We start from the raw sequence: 19,977 nt of genomic DNA on the forward strand, positions 1-19,977 counted from the left end.
GGCGGAGGTAGCATCTCATATTATTCCAAGTTGTATTTTTATCCAGGACCACTAAAAAAAAAGAGTGTAATCAGGAATTTGGATGAGGAGATGAATGCATTTAGAGTGAATAAATGAACCAATTCTCGCCTTTTCCCTTACTGCACAGTGTTGACAATGTTTCTTCCTTTATACTTCTCCCCTCCTTTTTATCTTTTTCTTTTAGAAGTATCTACAAGACAACAGTGATGTATTTTCATGTATTTGCAGGTATGACTCTGATGGCCATCTGACCAATGCAACCTTCCCAACCGGGGAAGTCAGCAGTTTCCACAGCGATGTCGAAAAACTGACGCGAGTGGAACTTGATACGTCAAGCAGAGAGAATGTGATCACAGCCACAAACTTCTCAGCAACCTCTACAATATATACTTTAAAACAAGGTAATTAAAGCATTTCTGTTATTTCTTCCCTAATCATTACATTCCAAACCCTAGACACTGCATTTTTAACTATTTGCCCTCCCCAAAAAAGACAGTAGAATTAGTTCGTTTCCTCCTTGCTTCAGTACAAACAGCTAGATGCTACTGATAATTCTCCTTGGGTACCAATTAGAAACAAACCACAGATGAATTCTTTTCCTCCTAGAAGAATCTCACAGGTAAATTCCGGTTATTGAAATCTACAATGTCTCCAGGCTTTTCGTGCTAGTTTCTGCTTCAGTATTTGAAGGACTTAGACTGACCTCTGATACACTGAGAGATTCTACCCAGAAGGATGATGTGCTCCACTGACATTTTAGCACTGAATGCCTGGTTTGGCCAATGCTTTCAATTCTTTCTGGTAGTGCTGTATGCTGACGAGAGTGCTTGTAGGAAGTTACCTCTGCTGATGACTACCTTGGGGATGAGAATTTTATTCAACTCTTGTAGATGCCACAGTGTTTTCTTGGCAGTCATATCTCTCACAAAAATGTCCTTTCTGCCTAATGGAGGTGCCCCAGCGTCCTCCTCCAGATTTTGAGATTCATCACCAAAGGTCTGGTTTATATAGTTCAGTCAATCTGGGGTTTTTTCTTTTTGTTGATTTTTTGTTGTCAGTGGATTGCTCGGGCTTTGAGAGAGAAGGTGCTAGGAAACAGCTCTCTGATTTCCTTCCAGGTCTGTTACAGAAAAGCTTTGTTGCTCTGAGCAAATCACAGAACTTTTCTTCCTCTCAGCTTGTGATCCATAAGAAAAAAATATTAGGAACTCACCTCCCAAGATACTCATTCCTTATCACTATTGCACTGCAGAGACAGCAGTAAATAAGTGAAAGTAATTATCCTACATTGTTTATCGCCTGTTAGGCTTTGTCCAAGTGACCCCATCTGCATCATCTACTGCCTGACTGTATGTCCTTAAATCTGAAACTCCTCAAAGTTGATATGTTACCAAATTCTGTCCCAGGAAAGTGCCAGCACGCTTAGGGCAATGCCAGAAAGGAACAGCTGTAGTTATTATTGTACCTATCATATTTATGAATATAAATGATTTGCATATCTCCGTATCTTTATGAAACTACCACAAAGCATCCTGTGAAGCACCAGTCAGACATGATATGCTGAGTCACAAAGTCTCTTTTAGTGTGATGCCTGTTACCTTCAGTGTCTGATGTAACCAGCAATTTCCCACATGCTCACATCTCAAGAGCTAGGCCAGTTATTTCTGTATGGTCCAGCTTTTAAAAAAAAGGATGCTTTTCATAGTCTCTCACTGGTATGAATTCAAACACGTTTTAAGGGTGAAACTCTCTTTGTCTCTTAGCAGTAAACATTCAGGCTCTTGACTGAGCGGCCCTGGTACCTGAGCCACAGTAACCCCCTGCCTGTGTATCCCCAAGTCTGGCCAAGAGCAAGGCAACGTGGCCCAGCTCTGCCTGCAGTGGAGGAGTTACAGTGCCCCCGCAAGAGGCTGTGGCTCTGTGCATTGGCTGTGTGCCTCTATCCTGGGGTCTTACTGCTAATGGAGAAGAGGAAGAGGTTTTACTACAGTGATATAGAGAGAAGAAGGGACAGAATGAGAGGCTGAGCATCATCCTAGACATTTTGACCGTTGCTTTTGGGCTTGACCACAGGTATTCCTTGCAGTCATTCATGCAGCATGCTATTAGTGGTTGGACTTGATGATCTCAAAGATCTTTTCCAACAAAAATGAATCTGTGATTCTGCAATTCTGTTCTGTTCCAGGTTCCAGTATGCTAAGATCATCAGAATATCAGTGGTCAAACCCTAGCCTGTGACTTTACATACTTAAAAGCTGAAAGCAAAAACTTTACTCCTGCTGCAAGAAACCTGCACAAAGCTCTTTAGATACGGGAAGGCCTGGAGGCTACAGGTTGCAAAAATGACACAGCAGTTGGTATATGTTCAGCTATCTGTAACCTAGGGACAAACAAAGCCCTGTTGCACCTAACATTTCCATTGTAAATCTGGAGATCTGAACTTTTCTTTGTTGTCTGTTTGTGGTGGTTGTTTTTTGACAGATAACACGCAGAATATCTACCGGGTCAGCCCAGATGGGTCTCTGAGAGTCACCTTTGCCAGCGGAATGGAAATCACGCTTAACACGGAGCCTCATATTCTAGCAGGGGTTGTCAGCCCCACTTTAGGGAAGTGCAATATCTCCCTTCCTGGAGAGCATAACTCAAATCTCATTGAATGGAGGCAAAGGAGGGAGCAGACGAAAGGCAATATCTCCACGTTTGAGAGAAGGCTAAGGGTAAGGCTTCCTCTTGTGTAAAGTGCAGTGTTCCTTTTGAAAGCCATTGAACTAAAATGATGTTGAAATGTTCTATTTTGTAAGAAGAGCAGTGGAAAGTTTGTATCAATGGTGGGCCCCAGCCATGAATTTCAAAACCAGACTCCTCCGACAGTCGCAGGGATGTTTGATCTCTGTTTGATTTTAGCTGTGACAGTTGACCTCAAGACATAATTACTTTTTTTCTTCCTGTTCTTTTTCAACTAAGAACTTAATTATGGCTTTGGAAGAAGCTGTGAGCAAAGGACGATGCGCAGTTACTCTGGCACAGTAGCAGATTTGGAGCCACGTTGTGGCTCTCTCAGATCTATCAACCCTTTTTTCTGGGGGAAGTAAGAGGTGCCAGCCTCTGCCTGGGGCATGGGGTCCCATTTCCTGGGCAGTGCATCTCCTACAAGCCAGAGTGATGTAGAACCTCTCCGTGCATCCAGACAGTCTGTGGATTCTGCCTTCTCCCACACACCCTCAAAGCCCCTCACTCCCTCTGGCTGAGTTACACTACGGCTCTAATAAAGAATTCCTTTAACATTGCATCCATGGTTTATTTTTGTCTGTGAGGAGAACTCAGATTACAGTGACAGATGGTCAACATTCAGCATTTAATTAGGTAACACTAAGGCTTAAAGAGACTGCTACCTTACAGAACAGGTTTTTTTACTAAATCAATTCTGTTTTTCACATGAATACCTCTTAAAATGCCTGTACCAGTGGTATGACTGGAAAATTTGGCCTTAAAAATACTGCATGGCTAGCTACAACCTTTCTGGATAGGTATTATCTCTGAAGGTACATCTGTTAACTCTGGAAATGCAGAGATGCCTCTGAAGTTTCTCTATTGTCTTTTGCTTATGAGAGACTATATATATATTTCTTAAGTGCATCATCCTTTCTGTGTTCAATTGCTCTGATCAATCGAAACCACAAGATTGGATGATCTGGCTGCACTGGCCACTGCATGTCAAACACCTGTCTGAAAGGACATCTTTCAGATTTGACAGTCACAGTTACTTTATTAGGATCTTGCAAATAGATAAAAGCTTCATTTAGTTTTCCTTGCATATTTTCTGACTATCTCCTCTCAAGAATAGCACGAGTCCTTCTGGCCCTGTCTAGGGAGGCAGCTGAACTTATTACAATGGGTTAAGATGGCAGGATCCAAGCCATGGCCTCTGTGACTCACACAAACTAATCAATTGATTTTTTTGTGAGTGATTTTGTGCTTAAATAACTGTATGGCACATTTTTCTTTCAAGTTCTTATGTAATAAAATCTCAAATGGAAAGGATGTAGTCAGTCATCTGTTCTGCTTACGTTGCCAGGGCTGAATTGTTCATGACAGTTGTATTTAATATAAATACTTCATCCTGCACGGGTTTTCTGTTATGCAGTTTATGTTTTTTATTGTTGAGATTGATTGCAGGTTCTTTTAACTCATTTTCACTTGCTCCTTCATGATCCTTAATATTACCTGCCAAAAAAGGGAGGAAATTCACAAATTGGTAAGGATTAAATGGCTTCTGGCTGGAGGCATAAAATGCTCATTGAAATACTGCAACACTGAAGCTGTCCAGAGCCTAACGACTGAATTGCCTCTGGATCAGTCTATTGGTGCATAGAACCACTCGTGTACTCCTTCCTCCTCCTTCACCTTCATCCAGTGAGAGGACAGAAGGTGAAGTGTAAGAATGATTTTGATGTGCTGCTGTCCTGTATTCTCTGTCCTTTCAAAAGTATCCACTAGCTTCACAGCAGTTGACCGTTGCATTGTTATTTCTGTGGGGGGTTTTTTTATGCTACCCAAGGTCAAGGAGGCTTATAGATTATCTCTTCCTACTCAGAAGGACAAGTCAACTGCCTGATTTACATTTCTTCCCCTCCCTAAACTGTACTGAACCTAGTGGGATAGCACATTAAATGAGGATTAGTTAGTGGAGAGGAGGGATATTCTGTGCATGGGATACACCATGTAAACAAACACAAGAGAAAGGGACAAATGGACTGTTTAGGCTGTTACTGTCTATAAGAAGGTCTTTGGAGGGTAGGTAAAATATTTAGGTCCTGGAGTTCAGCTTTAGCACTGAGAAGTTTGTGTGGGATGCTGCTGGAATGGGGAGTCACTGGAGGTGGGACAGAGCTGCAACAGTGCAGCTGCCAAGGAAGGCAAAGGAATGGCAGAATTTATCCAGAGACAGCTATCTTTCCTTGGTGATTAAAGGAAATGTGCAGGACAGCGAGAGCAAAAATACCATCATGTAGTGTGTTTGAAGCCAAATAATGAAAGGGATTTAGGGCTCACAGTTGACAGATCCTAGAGTACTGCTGGGGGAAAAAGGAAAAAAAGCATCATTAGAAGCTGTTCTGCTGGATGAGGTTCTGGTGAGACCTTCTGAAAACTTCTAGTGAGTTATATTGTAAAAGGAAAGTTTTTAAGCATTTAATATGCCATGACTGGCATAATAGATACGTTAGAAAGCTTGCAATGTAGGGCAGAAAGAACTGTGCCAAACTTTGAAAGTGTATGTACAGAGAAACTCTGGGGATTGGACCCATTCTCAGTGGAAATGAACAGACTTGCAGGAGCCTTCAGTTAAAGAAAAAAAAAAGAACAGCACAATGAGGGTTCTCTGATTTAAAAAAAAAAAATAAGCCTAGAAATGAGTTTTAAAGATGTTACTTAGAGCCCAGCCCTGGTACCGTCATTGAAACAAACTGCTTTGACTGCTAGGAGGTATAAATTAGAAGGCAGGTAACTGGGGATATGGCAAAGGATGGCCTAGTTGGGAAGAAGAAAGCTTTTCCTTCCCTGCCTGGTCCTAAAATTTTAAGTTCTTATCTGCAGTTAAGAGCCATCCTGAAAGCATGTCACTCTATTAGTGTTATTTGCAGTTTTGGAAAGAGGCCACTGTTAGCACGTTCTGAATAATGCTGTAAACATTGTGTTTTGAAACGTGGCATTTTTGCATGGTGTGAATTCCCTGCTCTAGGAATAGAGCAGAAGTGAGTAACTTAACTGAAATGCTAGAACAGACATCTAACGTTATCTCAGGATCTAAATCAATGTGAGAAATGGGAATTAATCACAGGTTTCCTTTAAGTGCAGAACTGACTGTCCTGGAGTTTCCTGGAAGTATATAAAACAGGCTGTAGGCATGTATGCATTTTATATTAATAATAAATCTATGTACAATCAGGCATTTTAACATCCATCTTAATCTAGCAAGACTTCTTTTTTATCAATTAAACTGCTATTTTAATTGACTTCTAAAAATGAAGCAAAGGCTGTTGTTAAAACCAATGAGCATGATGCATAGTAATACCCTGATTAGAATGCAGCTCCATTCCCTCCTGTCTTTTGCATAACTTAGAGGAACTTGGCATTGGATGTAGTCCAGGTTTTATGACTGAATATCATCTACAAAATTGAAAATTGAATGCTTGGCCAGTCTTACTTACTTTTGCCTTTTTTTGTTGTTTTTTAAAATAACAAAAAAGGAAGTAACTCCCTGGCCTCAATTCAAAAGCCCTGCAGATATAGCCTTTCACAGCTATGTTTGTTATTGCACTTAGCAAATGATCTCCTTTTATTTAGCAGTCTTACAGGAAGTTCTAATGACAGGACCAAATCCTCTGCCAGTGTGTATCAGTTTACATTGACTCAAATCAAAACACAGACAAGGAACAATACAATCATCTCATCAGACTTACACACCGTAGGCAGTTTAGGTTTGAGAATAAAAGCCAAGAGAAGTGCCTAGTTCTGTGATCACTGCAAAACTCCTAGCAATAAAACTAATGGAAGAAGTGTCAACAGATCTTTAAAAATATATAATAAATACATCTTTTCATGTGCTGTTATTGAAGTCAGCTGAATTTTCTCCCTATTTTCATCATCCAAAATTCTGACATAATATTGCTTTCAGGAAACCGTTTTCCCTGTCTCATACCAGCACACATGAGCTACAGCCTCTCACAGGGCCTCCTTGCTGCACTGCACCTACATTGGAGGAGTTATCTTTGAGAAGTTAGTGGGATTTAATAATCAGCTTTTCAGTGCCAATGTTGAAATAAGGTCTACTAGCCATGTATTGTCCTAGCTTGCCTTGAGGAAGATGTTAAATTTAACTTAAATTTAAGAAAGTAAATAAATGAGACATAAAATGTGGAATATAAGGGAAGTAATGGCATCCACCCAAACCTCATTTTAACTCTGAGCTTTCAAATACTGCCGCTATCCACTTCACTACTAATTTTGCCTCTGTTTGGTTTTCATTCTTCTTGGTTGTGTTGTTAGATTGCAAGCAATTTGTAGTCAAGACTTTCCTTTCTCCTATCTGCATGTCTATGTACATAGACAGTAAATGAATATGAGTAAGGGTATATCCCCTGCTTGCTTTTCAGGGTTTTTTAGCACCAAGAGGGTTTGTTTTTTAGAAATTGTGAGAAGTTTGCAATGAAATATTTTGCAGTACACTTAATCTATCAGACTGTATACAAGCAAATATAGTTGAACTGAGCATCACATTTTACTTGGGCTCTTTAACTATCATTAGGGCATAAATTGTAATAGTTACAGCAGTCTGCAGGAGTATATAGGTATTTTACAGCTATTGTAAATGAACACTATTAAAGTCAGACATGTGTGTATATAAAACCCCAGGAATGGTAGTTGAAGAAAGAACACCTGCTTCTTCTAGATTTTCAAATTATTTTGTGTCTAAAAACAGAAAGGGGAAAGGAAAAAATATGTTCTTTTTAATCACTGCCACCATACGATCCCAGCTTGAATTATTAAACAGGTATTCTTAACCATCTACTTTATGGCTGTGCCTCTAGGTCTCAGGGAGGAGCAAGCACTGTGCTGTGCACTGTGCTAACACCTGCACAGACATCGTCTCTGCTGTAAGGAATTAATTGGAATAGATTAAAGCAAGTGATTAGATAAAATGCAGTAGATTAATACGAGTGCATTGAGCATTGATCCAAAGAAGACAAGTCAATGAACAATGTCTTATGGTTCCCTAAATTATACCTCTGACTTAAATGGAGTTTCATAGCGACTGCTCAGTGACTGGATGATGTAAGGAGGTAGATGATGAAAGCATCGGGTAAATATATTATGTCTTCACGAATCTGTCTCAGCTTTAAGCTTGATTCCAAATTGAGAATTGGGCTGCCCCTCTGCATTTCCAGATGCTCATGTTAACAGATGTTGCACGGTCTCTCTGTTAGTCTGCTGGACATTATGATTAACAAATGTTGCAGGTCTCAAATATGGCTGGCACCAGGCACCGCTGCTGCAGCCTTTCACCAGCTCTGGGTGTGGAGTGGTTTTGTGAAGAAGCACAAGGATGCTGGTGAGCAGTCTTCAGGAGCTGCAGGCACAGCCCTTCCCTTTACAGCTCAGTATATGACCTGCTGTGGGCTATCCCAGACCTGCTGACACGGACAAAGCTTAATAGAGAGGCTGCAAGCTAGGATATCTTTGTTTATTTGTGGAGTCAACTACACATCTTTGTCTGAAATCAAAAAGTCCATCCACAGAGAGATGGAAATTGAGAAGGAAGAAGAAAAACTTAGGAAAATATGAGAGCAAAGCTTAGCACGTGGAAGTAGGAAGCGTCCTGTAATGCAAAGCCCAACAACACTGAACACAGGCTGCATTTGGTTTCTTGGTCCTCCTGTTTCTCATCTGAATATTTTTCTGTTTCCTTGTCTTTAATAAAACCTCAATTTTCCATCACAGCGTTAAACTGTTGCACATTTTTGTGCTGTGGGTAATTAAGATGCATTGTTTTCTTACCTTACTGTATCTTTGTCTTTAGGCCCACAACAGAAACCTACTCTCCATTGATTTTGATCATATAACCAGAACAGGAAAGATTTATGATGACCATCGAAAATTCACTCTTCGGATTATGTATGACCAGACAGGACGCCCAATTTTATGGTCACCCATCAGCAAGTACAATGAGGTCAATATCACTTATTCACACTCTGGATTAGTCACCTATATCCAAAGAGGAACCTGGACAGAGAAAATGGAGTATGATCCCAGTGGGAACATAGTTTCCAGAACATGGGCGGATGGTAAAATATGGAGTTACACATACTTAGAAAAGGTAAATCGATCGAAAAGTGGGGGTTTTTATCAAGGCAAAAATATGTGTTTTGATATAGATACTACATTGTGAACTTTATTATAATGCCACCTCTTGTAAGACTTTTTAAACAGAAAATGCATACAATTACATACCTAGATAAAAATATCTCTGGACATGCTTAAACCTGCCATGCAAACCTGCCTTAATTTAGCTCTGAAGCAAGCTATCAGCAATTCAGATTTGCTTAATTGGTAGGTAAAAATTAATTCTTGGTGTCAGTCCAAGTTCAAGTGAACAAAGGATAGTCTCACTGCTGAAAAACATGTTGCTACCCTGTATAATATAGTCAAAAATACAACAGTCACTGAAAAGAAACCTTTTTCTTCTCCTTTTAAGCCAAAATGATGAGCCAGAGAGTAAAAGCTTGCACCTATTCCATGCTGGGCTATAAAAAAAGGGATTGATCCTGTGAGGAGAAAGATTACTTCAGTATTTATGAGGGCCATTTGGCAGGGGAGGAAATATTAATGTGAAATGAGTTATTGCTCTGCTTTTATAGTGACTTCGTGTCTAAATTGCCTGAGTATTGTAATTCGCAATTTTGTCTGTAGGTAATGGCCACAAAATGGGAGAATGTCTGTTGTACAGACTTAAGGGAGAACAGCATCTCCTTCATCTGTAGAAGCATCTCATTTGATCTTGTCTGTCAAAACCAAAAAGCCAGTCTGTATTTTTAAAGCTTTCAGGACTTAGTGTGAAATTGTACTCCCAACAACATCCTTTTAACCTTTCTTTTTAAAGTAGCAACATCTTGGACTATGCAATATACCCTGAGTTTGCAGAACACTTTTTCTGAACCTGTTAACCACAGGGGAAGGCTAGAAGGAGGCAGGTGAGGTAAAACTGATAAGGGGGTATTACAGGCAGGAAATCCAATGACTTTGAAGTTATTTATACATTAAAAAGTTCCAAATGTGTACTTTTAAGATAGACTTGGCTGTGTTTATTTTGAATGTATTTAAACTTGATCCTCAAAAACCCAAACGCAGGGAGAGAAAAAAAAATCCCGATTGAGACTGGAGTATGCATAAAAATGTGATTCCTTCCTTGTCTGCATGCAGTAGAGTTCTTGCATGTGTTAACAAGATTGGCAAACCCTAGAAGCTTCAGAAGTTTGGTTCAGATAAATTTGTCAGGGCTTCTTTTGTCTGTATGCTCTTCTGCAATTTGCAAGTAAACAGGCATGTAGTACAGCTTTCAAATATTTGGACAATGTGCCTTTGGGAGGAATCTTTTCTTTTTTCTTTGGGTCTAATGGACCATCATTTTGGAAAGACTTATGCTTCGTGTCTTTCCAAACCACTTTCTCTGTTCTTAGTTTGTGATGAGCTTATAAATAAAGTCATATAACTTCAAATTGCTATTCTGGAACTCTACACAAGTGACTGAATCCTGATCTTGTGGAAGCAAATGACAAAAGGTTCAGGTAGCAGCAGTCTTGGGTTATGCTGTAACTTATCATCTAAATTATTGAAAGGTGTGCACACCATGGACATAATCTCCCAGCTATTTCATGGGCTTTCACCACTGTTGCTTATGCCAAAGAAAGATAAATTCACTGTCACAATCAGACATTGAAGTATCATTTTGTGGCTCCATTAAAGTCAATAACTCATTGTGTTAATGATGTAATGATTGCTAAAGGTTGTCTGAAACCTTATAAGACCCAAGGATTCCTTTTATCAAAAAATCAATTACGCAGTTCCCTTCCAATTCATAGTTATTTAATTCTTCATTTCTTAGCGCTTGATGAGTTAATTGTACATCTTGAAAACCCTCTATGTCTTCCAAAATTAGCTCCAATAATTCAGGTTTTAAAAAGCACTATGATAGCAGCACTGTAAATAATTTCTACTGATGAGATTCGGTTTGTCTTGGTGTGGTCACTTTCCTCATTAGTTAATGGTGTTATAAAACCTCCTGAGTACTCCCAACTTGCTTCCAAAATCCTGCCACTTCCCAGCAGGCAGAACAGATGAGTGGCTGCGTGTGTGTTGGGCAGAAATGACATCTAGTGGTGATGCTCAGCAGTTCTGTGTATTCCCAGCAGAGCTCCAAGAAATTGCCACTGACTCTCTGTCTCCATGTACCACCTGGCATCAGTCGCGACGTGGTTGACCAGGCTCTAGTTGCCTTTATAAAATGACGGCTTTGGGGATGTTTTATGAGCTACTCTCTGAAATCCTTTAAAACAATTAGAACCCAATTTGTGCAAAGAGTTGAAAAATCTATTGTAATATTATTAGGATGAACTGGAAATTATTCTTTTTTTTACTCTTTATGATATCTTCTAATGGGCAAGGAGGTTACTACATCTCCAACCCTTGTGCTACCTATCCTTTTACTATCCTGGACAAAAGTGGAAAAGCCACAAAGTGCTGTAAAAATGGCACACAGGAGCACTAAAGTTATATTAGAGATGTTTCTGATCTTGTTATTCATACTCTGTCAATGGCAGACAGCTTAAAAACAGTCCCGGGAGCAGTATATAGAGAGAGGCGTCACATCAGTGCTAGGAGAGAGTTCAGCCAGTGGTTTACTGCAGATTGGGGACTCTTGACTGAAGGTGAGAACAAAATAAACACTGTGTGTGTTAGAGATGCTTGGCAGAGCAGCAATAAAACGATGAGGAAGGGCTCGGTGTAAAGGTCTGTCATCACCAGTTGGCAGAGGGTGACTTGTGAGTGGCATATGCTGGTGCTCTCTGGCTTGTCTACAGGTGACAGATGTCTTTCACCAAGGGCAGGAAGAAATACATTTTGTGAGGGCTGGGAGTGCAGAGAAGATGGCCAAGCCTAAGCCTATCTCCTTTGAATAAGCACTTGGGTTATATGTCAGAGCAAAGTGGCTCAGGGCCAGTGTTACTTAACACATTGCAGGGCTGAGCTCTCAGCGTTCTCTTCCCAGACAAGATTTTTCAACTTAGAGGATAAAAAAAAAGCCTTTTTTTCTGATTTCTTTCCCCAATGCTGTGTGAAAAAGCAGTCACGCTGTTCCTCGTAAGACTTTCTTTTGCATGATGTCTTAGTGATTCAGAAGCCTGACAAATTTGCTTATGTGCCTAGTAGATTTGGGCCACAAGCTAAGAGCTGGGTAGTGTCAGCTCAGACAGTGTGGCAAGGATGTGCAGTGCTCCAGTCCAACCAAACCACCCACTGGAGCTGGGAGCAGGCTACAGAGTTCCCCCATACATTTTCACTCTATGTTTTCACTATGCTTATTTCAACAGTAACTGTTTGTCAATGGGCTTGTAGTCTGTGACATTGTGGCTTTGCATGTGACTGGTGAAAAGGTTTATACAATGCAAATTTCAAATGTGCACAGAAAAATGACTGCCACACTTGCACATTCATCTGCCAAACAGACAAACCAGATTGCATCGACCAGCCACGTTTAACCAACACAGGGCAAGTATCAAGTGCCCATGTAGAAACCAAGTTCTCTGTAAACATTACAAGCCAGAGATAGAAGCAGTCACACCAAAGAACCTGCAGGCAATTTGCGTCCATCTGTATGCATTATATAATGTGACCTCTGGGGTAATGTGTGTTTCATAGGCGACATACAGAAATTGGGGTGTACCTGTGCTAGAGATATGCAGAGTGCCGATAAAAGCTAAACACTGTGTACACACTATTGAAAATCTCTCATTTCCACCTCCTAGTGGAAACATCTGCTAGTGCAGATGCTCTGCCTGGATGTGAGAAAGACACTCCCTCTGTTTTTGCTTCCTGGGAGGATGACTGAAATATTTCAAAGCAACATGGCAAGTTAGCAGGAGGCTGAAATGCTACCGAGAACCACATCTGCCTTCCAGTTTGGAGGTCCTTACCTCTAGACTTATTATTAGTCTCCTCCTGTTTTGTACCATCTTGCTGGCCAGGTCTCCTGGAGCTGAAAGCTTCACTTGGAATTGTAAGAGCAAACTACTGGAGTGAATGGTTGTTTCAGCATTTCAATCTTCACTTCAAAGGAGGTTCTCCTCCTCCTCCTCTGCCCTGGTGAGGCCTCACCTGAAGTACTGTGTCTGGTTCTGGGCACCCCAGTTTGAGAGACAAGGAACTGCTGGAGAGAGTCCAGCACAGGACCAAGAAGATCAGGGGACTGGAACATCTTTCTTATGAGGAAAGGCTTCAGGACCTGGGACTGCTTAGTCTGGAGAAGAAAAGACTAAGGGGGAACCTCATTAACACGAGTATTTAAAAGGTGTATGTCAAGACGATGGGGCAGAACTTTTTTCTGTTGTCTCCAGTGACAGGACAAGGGGTAAGAGACATGACCTGGAACACAAAATGGTCCACTTAAACATAAGGAAAAACTATTTTACTGTAAAGGTGACAAAGCACTGGCCCAGGGTGCCCAGGGAAGGTGTAGAATTTTCTTCTCTGGAGGTTTTCCAAACCCACATGGACATGTTGCTGTGTGACCTGATGGATGGGAACCTGGTCTAGCCAGGGGGGGTTGGACTGCATGATCTCTAGAGGTCCCTTCCAATCCCTGCCATTCTATGATTCTATGGTTTCCTTACCCTTCCAGCCCTCCTAGGTGAATAACCGTTTGCTTGCCCAGCCCCTCACTCTGCCATTCCTGTCTGATTGCAGTCCGTCATGCTCCTGTTGCACAGCCAGCGCCGCTACATCTTCGAGTACGATCAGTCAGAGTACCTGGTGTCGGTGACCATGCCCAGCATGGTGCGGCACGCCCTGCAGACCATGCTCTCCGTCGGCTACTACCGCAACATCTACACCCCTCCGGACAGCGGCGCAGCCTTCATCCAGGACATCGCCAGAGACGGGCGGCTGCTGCAGACGCTCTACCCCGGGACAGGACGCAGAGTCCTTTACAAATACACCAAACAGTCCCGGCTTTCCGAGATCCTTTACGATACTACTCAAGTGACGTTCACCTATGAGGAGTCATCTGGGGTTATTAAAACGATACATTTAATGCACGACGGGTTCATCTGTACCATCAGATACAGGCAAACAGGTTTGTGTAGCTGTGACTGTTAGGAAGAACTTTTTCCCTGGGAGGGTAGTTAGACGCTGGCACAGGCTGGCCAGGGAGGTGCTGGAGTCCTCATCCCTGGAGATGTTTAAAAACCATGTAGCTGAGGGACTTGGTTTAGTGATGGGCTTGACAGTAAGAGGTGAGTGGTTAGACCTGATGCTCTTAAAGGTCTTTCCCAACCAAAACGATTCTACGATTCTATGACTACTTTGCTAAAGTTTTTGGCCCTGATCCTGTGCTTACCTGGCACAAAAAAAATCCATTATTGTTGTGTCTGCAAGTTCTTATATTTTATGTTTCAATAGAAAAATATGTGTGTATATCTCGATGTCTATGTCCATAGGCTTATATAGCTGTCCCATTTGAAATACAGTTTTCTTTTTATTGCTTGGTTTGGAATAGCTCTTAGAATGCTTGATTGTTTTTATCCCACTGTGTGGATATTTGCTAAATACTAAATCAAGTTGTTTTATAGTTTGGATTTTCAAGTTTCCCTGTTCATACCATAATATAACATAAATTCAAAAGGACTGTGTATATGAGGAAGGGAATGGCTGTGTAAAGTAAATTTAGTTTAGAATTATCTTGTAAGTAAACAGAAGTCATAATTATGAATAAAATAGGATTCATTTAAACAAAAGTTAATAAAATGTAAATATTTTGTAGAGCAAGCATTGATAAAGGTTTGTGAGAGAATAATCTAACATATTCTTATTTAATGGTGCTTTCTGAGCGAGTCAGTAGCAGTAAGGCTAAAGGGTGTATTTGGGTTCATCACCTGTCTGTGCTAGATCTGTAGGTTAAGTATACTGTGGATATAATTCTTTTTTCCTTGCCTTTCCTCTTTCCCCTATTTGTTTTGCACAGGTCCGCTTATTGGTCGCCAGATCTTCAGGTTTAGTGAAGAAGGACTTGTAAATGCCAGGTTTGACTACAGCTACAACAACTTCCGTGTGACGAGCATGCAGGCCATGATCAACGAGACGCCTCTTCCCATCGATCTGTACCGTTACGTGGACGTTTCCGGCAGGACTGAACAGTTTGGGAAGTTCAGCGTGATTAATTACGATTTAAACCAAGTTATAACCACCACTGTGATGAAACATACCAAAATTTTTAGCGCCAACGGTCAGGTGATTGAAGTACAGTACGAAATTCTCAAGTCTATCGCTTACTGGATGACCATCCAGTATGACAACATGGGGCATATGGTGATCTGCGATATACGCGTGGGTGTAGACGCCAACATAACAAGGTATTTTTATGAATACGATGCTGACGGTCAACTTCAGACTGTGTCTGTGAACGATAAAACCCAGTGGCGTTACAGCTACGACCTTAACGGCAACATCAACTTGCTGAGCCACGGGAACAGCGCGCGCCTCACTCCTCTCAGATACGACCTGAGGGATCGCATCACCAGGCTTGGAGAAATTCAGTATAAAATGGACGAAGATGGTTTTCTCAGGCAAAGAGGCAACGAGATCTTTGAGTACAACTCTAACGGTCTGCTGAATAAAGCGTACAACAAAGTGGCTGGCTGGACGGTGCAGTACTATTATGATGGTCTTGGAAGACGAGTGGCAAGCAAATCAAGCCTAGGGCAACACTTACAGTTCTTCTATGCTGATCTTTCCAACCCAATAAGAGTTACTCACTTGTACAATCACACTAGCTCAGAAATAACATCCCTATATTACGATCTTCAAGGTCACCTCATTGCGATGGAATTAAGCAGTGGAGAAGAATATTACGTTGCCTGTGATAACACTGGAACGCCTCTAGCTGTATTTAGCAGTCGGGGCCAAGTCATAAAAGAAATTTTATACACCCCGTATGGAGAGATCTACCAGGACACTAATCCAGATTTCCAGGTTATCATTGGTTTTCACGGAGGGCTCTATGATTCTCTTACTAAATTAGTTCATCTGGGTCAGCGGGACTATGATGTCATTGCTGGTAGGTGGACGACACCAAATCATCATGTATGGAAACACCTGAATGCTGTCCCACAACCGTTTAATCTCTACTCATTTGAAAATAATTACCCAGTCGGCAGAATCCAAGATGTTGCCAAGTACACAACAGGTAAAAAGTAACATGTTTCTCAAGAAAATACAGCTTTTTAGCAAATTCTGGTATGGATTCGGGAGTCTAGAAGTCTTTTGCGTACATCCAAAGTTACTCTTTGTCTCTAATTTTACACGTATTTTACACATATTGTTTCTTTAATAGGTAACATCTTACTGAGCTTGATCTGCTTTCTATAGTCTAGATGGCAACCAAGACAAGAAAAGTTGTTTCTGCCGCTTTTCTAAGTGCTAAAATTAATAGGGGAAGAATGGAGGCAGCTTAATTTTAATGTTTTCAGTTATAAATAGAGGATGCACTATTGATTTGAGTATGGCTCCGCTTTGTAATCAAATAATTTGTTTGCTACAATAAATGCCCTAACCAGTACTGAAAACACAAATTGATGTGAAATCATTATTTCTGCATAGCTGAGATTACTGCAGACTACCCTCACTTTTTGTAGGATTTATGTGCCTTATTGCCAGTATCCTTTTCCTATTTTGTAGACATTGGAAGCTGGCTAGAGCTGTTTGGTTTCCAGTTGCACAACGTACTACCTGGATTCCCAAAACCAGAGATAGAAGCTTTGGAAACGACATATGAACTTCTGCAGCTTCAAACAAAAACCCAAGAGTGGGATCCTGGAAAGGTTAGTAGAAGCTCTGTTCAGCTCTTTCTAACGCTAAATTAAGGAATTTTATCAGAGAATATTAGAGACCAAGGAAACAATGTGACTGTCTCTTTTAACAGGCAAGGCAAATAGTCTAACAAAGCTAGAAGCTTTAATATTGTCAATTCGGTACCGACATCAGAGTCGAGGAGAGTTCTAAGGAGAAGCTTTTAGGAACACAGTGAGGGAACTTTGCAGCTGTTTACAGGGAAACTATCCAAATTTGACGGGCAGGATAGGGAAAAGGGTGTTTGTGTGAAAATGGAAAAAGCTAAAAAAAAATATTGTGTAATCAAACAGATTTTCATCTTTGTTAGCAAAGATATTACAAGAGATGCAAAACCACTGAGGGTAGAAACAGCTTTACGAGTCCGTCCCTGTGCATAGTTACTGCAGGAAAACAGAAATGTTGCTATGGATTTGTAGGGGGCTCTGTAAAACTCAGCCTTGCTCCAGGGCTTGTTTTCAGCAGAGAGCCATGCAGCAGCTACCAGGGTCCAGCAATCAATGTAACTGCAACAAGACCAACTACTGCTGCTCTGGGCAGGCATCATGTTTTGCGTTTGATCATACAAGCTTCTGGTAACAAAGAAGTACAATTTTGCAAAGATGAGAGGGAAAAGAATGCCTTTCCCCTAATGTAGTCAGGAAAAGGAAATATAAAGTGTTTTGAGTTCGCATTCTTAGCATCTAACACCCTTCTTTTCCTATGCACAAATGACTGCACAAAGTGCAAGGGCTGGCAGGTCAGAGCTCGTTCCAGCTGTAGGAGCATGTCCATGTAAAATTGTCACTGGGATATTAAAGAAGCTATTACAAAGGCACAGAAAAGGTGCAGTGATAGGTGTAGTGTTAAAAGAGAAATAGATGGTCGGAGTGGGATTTTTTTTGAGCCTCAATGGGGAACAAGATCTACAGATCTAATGTACTTGTCTGATTCCCATTGTTCTAGTGTCCTGGGGCCTTCACAGCCTGCTTTTCTTAAAGAATGGGCTGTAAAAACTGTTACTGCTATTTCACAGAAGACATAGAGGCACAGAGCCTAAGCATAGAAATCATGTGAAGGAGCACAACTTTGAGTTCAGCTTCCCCATGCCTAAAAGTCAAAAGACCAGCCATTAGAGTAACATTTCAAGGGAGGAAGAAGAAGAAAAAAAGAAAGAATAAAAAGAAAAAAAAATAGCATTTGTGATTGCTAGAAACAAGAGTCCAAATGACAAAAAGCCTTAAGTGAATAGAAAGCCTATGCCTATTGCCATTCTAAGCAATTAAGAGATTGGTGGGGTTTGTGAGACACTGCAGTGAGCTGCAAGGTGCCTCACCTGTAAACTTTATTGGTCTTTTCTTTTCCAGACTATCCTTGGTATTCAGTGTGAGCTACAAAAGCAACTCCGAAACTTTATCTCCTTGGATCAGCTTCCCATGACTCCCAGGTACAGTGATGGGAAGTGCTACGAGGGAGTGAAGCAACCAAGATTCGCGGCTGTTCCTTCAGTTTTCGGAAAAGGCATCAAATTTGCCATAAAGGATGGGATAGTGACAGCTGACATCATCGGTGTGGCTAACGAGGACAGCCGGCGCATCGCTGCCATCCTCAACAACGCCCACTACCTGGAGAACCTGCACTTCACCATAGAGGGCCGGGACACGCATTACTTCATCAAGCTGGGGTCTTTGGAAGAAGATTTGGCCCTCATTGGCAGCACGGGAGGACGTCGCATCTTGGAGAACGGCGTCAACGTGACGGTGTCGCAGATGACGTCCGTGGTGGGTGGAAGGACTAGACGCTTCGCCGACATCCAGCTCCAGCACGGCGCGCTCTGCTTCAACGTCCGCTACGGAACAACGGTGGAGGAAGAGAAAAACCACGTCTTGGAGATAGCCAGGCAGAGAGCCGTGGCTCAGGCCTGGACTAAGGAGCAGAGACGGCTGCAGGAAGGGGAAGAAGGTATTAGGGCATGGACAGATGGAGAGAAGCAACAGCTTTTAAGCACTGGGAGGGTCCAAGGCTATGATGGATATTTTGTTTTATCGGTGGAGCAGTATCTCGAACTTTCTGACAGTGCCAATAATATTCACTTTATGAGACAGAGTGAAATAGGCAGAAGGTAACAAAGAAAATCCCTGCCTTTGCGTCACCAAAGACTGCCTGTTTTTAAACATAAAGCGGTTTATTGTATTGGTTTTTCTAGATCAGAACTCTGTATATATAAATATAGAGGAAAAAAAACATATCCAACTGCCTTTAAATGTGACAGAAGATGGTATTTTAATATTGTTCGTTTAACTCTTGGAGAGATGACAGTGACGATTTTTAGTTCTTGTGTGGCAGTATTCAAAGGTTCCAGAAGCAGAGTGCTGAGAGCTGAGCAGCGTGCCCTGCACACGAGGTGCCCAGGACACGGCCCCGCGGCGCAGGGGACAGCGCGGCATGCTCTGCCTCCTTCTAAAGAAACACGACATTTCTGTTGTTGTTGATTCAATAGTTCACCAATTATTTTCAAGGTTACAGAGCCCTGATTCTGCAAAGCCCGTATTTCCTGGGTAGTTTTTAATCCCAGCGAGATCTCCCGTAAGTTTGAGGAAGTGCGTACAGAAACCAGACTGTGGATCGAAACTTTGTAGTTGCTCACCAACCCCACACATGTCATTCCTCACAGCTACTGTCTAAGGGGTTTTCTGACCTGGGAAAACCCAACTTGTATTGGATACAGCACGTAAAAGGCTGGCCTGTATGGCCTTTAGCTTCATTGGGTTGTAACCACCTCTCAGCCACTCCACGTTGCATTCAGTTTTGCAGGAGAGGTTCCTTTGGGTTATGTCGGAGTCTTCCCAGTGGAGGGATGCCAGGTGGCCACCTCAGCCAGGCAGCAAGAGTGGCCAGAGAAGGGCTTTGCAGGCACAGTGGTCAACTTGGAGGGGGAACACACCTCATTACCCAGCTGAGGGGTGGGCACACAGTGCGGTAACAAGAAACCAAGCAGGATCAATCCTGTTTGTAGTCACTGGGCCAGGACCTGTCTTTTAGCAGATCATTTGGAAATTGCCGTGGTGTTGGGTTTAGGCATCGTGTTCTTTTCATCTCAAGTGAATAATCCTGTTGTATTGCTCTTTTTTTTTCTTTTTTTGAGTCTGCAGAAGATTGGTGGGTTGGGAGTTGATGAACCTAAGTGTGTGGATAGTAAATATGTTGATAAACGTAGAACATTTTGGGGACGACTTTTCACTTTTCAGCTCAATATCTAGGGCACATAGAAAAAAGCATTATATTGCATGGACAGAAACT

The 19,977-nt window shown here is 41.7% G+C and overlaps 1 protein-coding gene across 2 annotated transcripts in view; it reads left to right on the plus strand.

Annotated features, from left to right (window-relative positions):
- The window catches only part of TENM1 (teneurin transmembrane protein 1), a 227,882-nt gene extending 209,079 nt beyond the window's left edge, over positions 1-18,803 (plus strand). For both annotated transcript variants that reach the window (XM_062006336.1, XM_062006337.1), the window contains 7 exons: positions 250-422; positions 2,503-2,738; positions 8,600-8,896; positions 13,540-13,927; positions 14,816-16,036; positions 16,528-16,670; positions 18,045-18,803. In XM_062006336.1, the coding sequence (XP_061862320.1) occupies positions 250-422; positions 2,503-2,738; positions 8,600-8,896; positions 13,540-13,927; positions 14,816-16,036; positions 16,528-16,670; positions 18,045-18,803 (3,217 nt within the window). The remainder of the gene's footprint in view (positions 1-249; positions 423-2,502; positions 2,739-8,599; positions 8,897-13,539; positions 13,928-14,815; positions 16,037-16,527; positions 16,671-18,044) is intronic.
- Positions 18,804-19,977: the final 1,174 nt, after the last annotated feature.

This window comes from Colius striatus, chromosome 13, assembly GCF_028858725.1.
Source record: "Colius striatus isolate bColStr4 chromosome 13, bColStr4.1.hap1, whole genome shotgun sequence".
Classification (NCBI taxonomy): domain Eukaryota; kingdom Metazoa; phylum Chordata; class Aves; order Coliiformes; family Coliidae; genus Colius; species Colius striatus.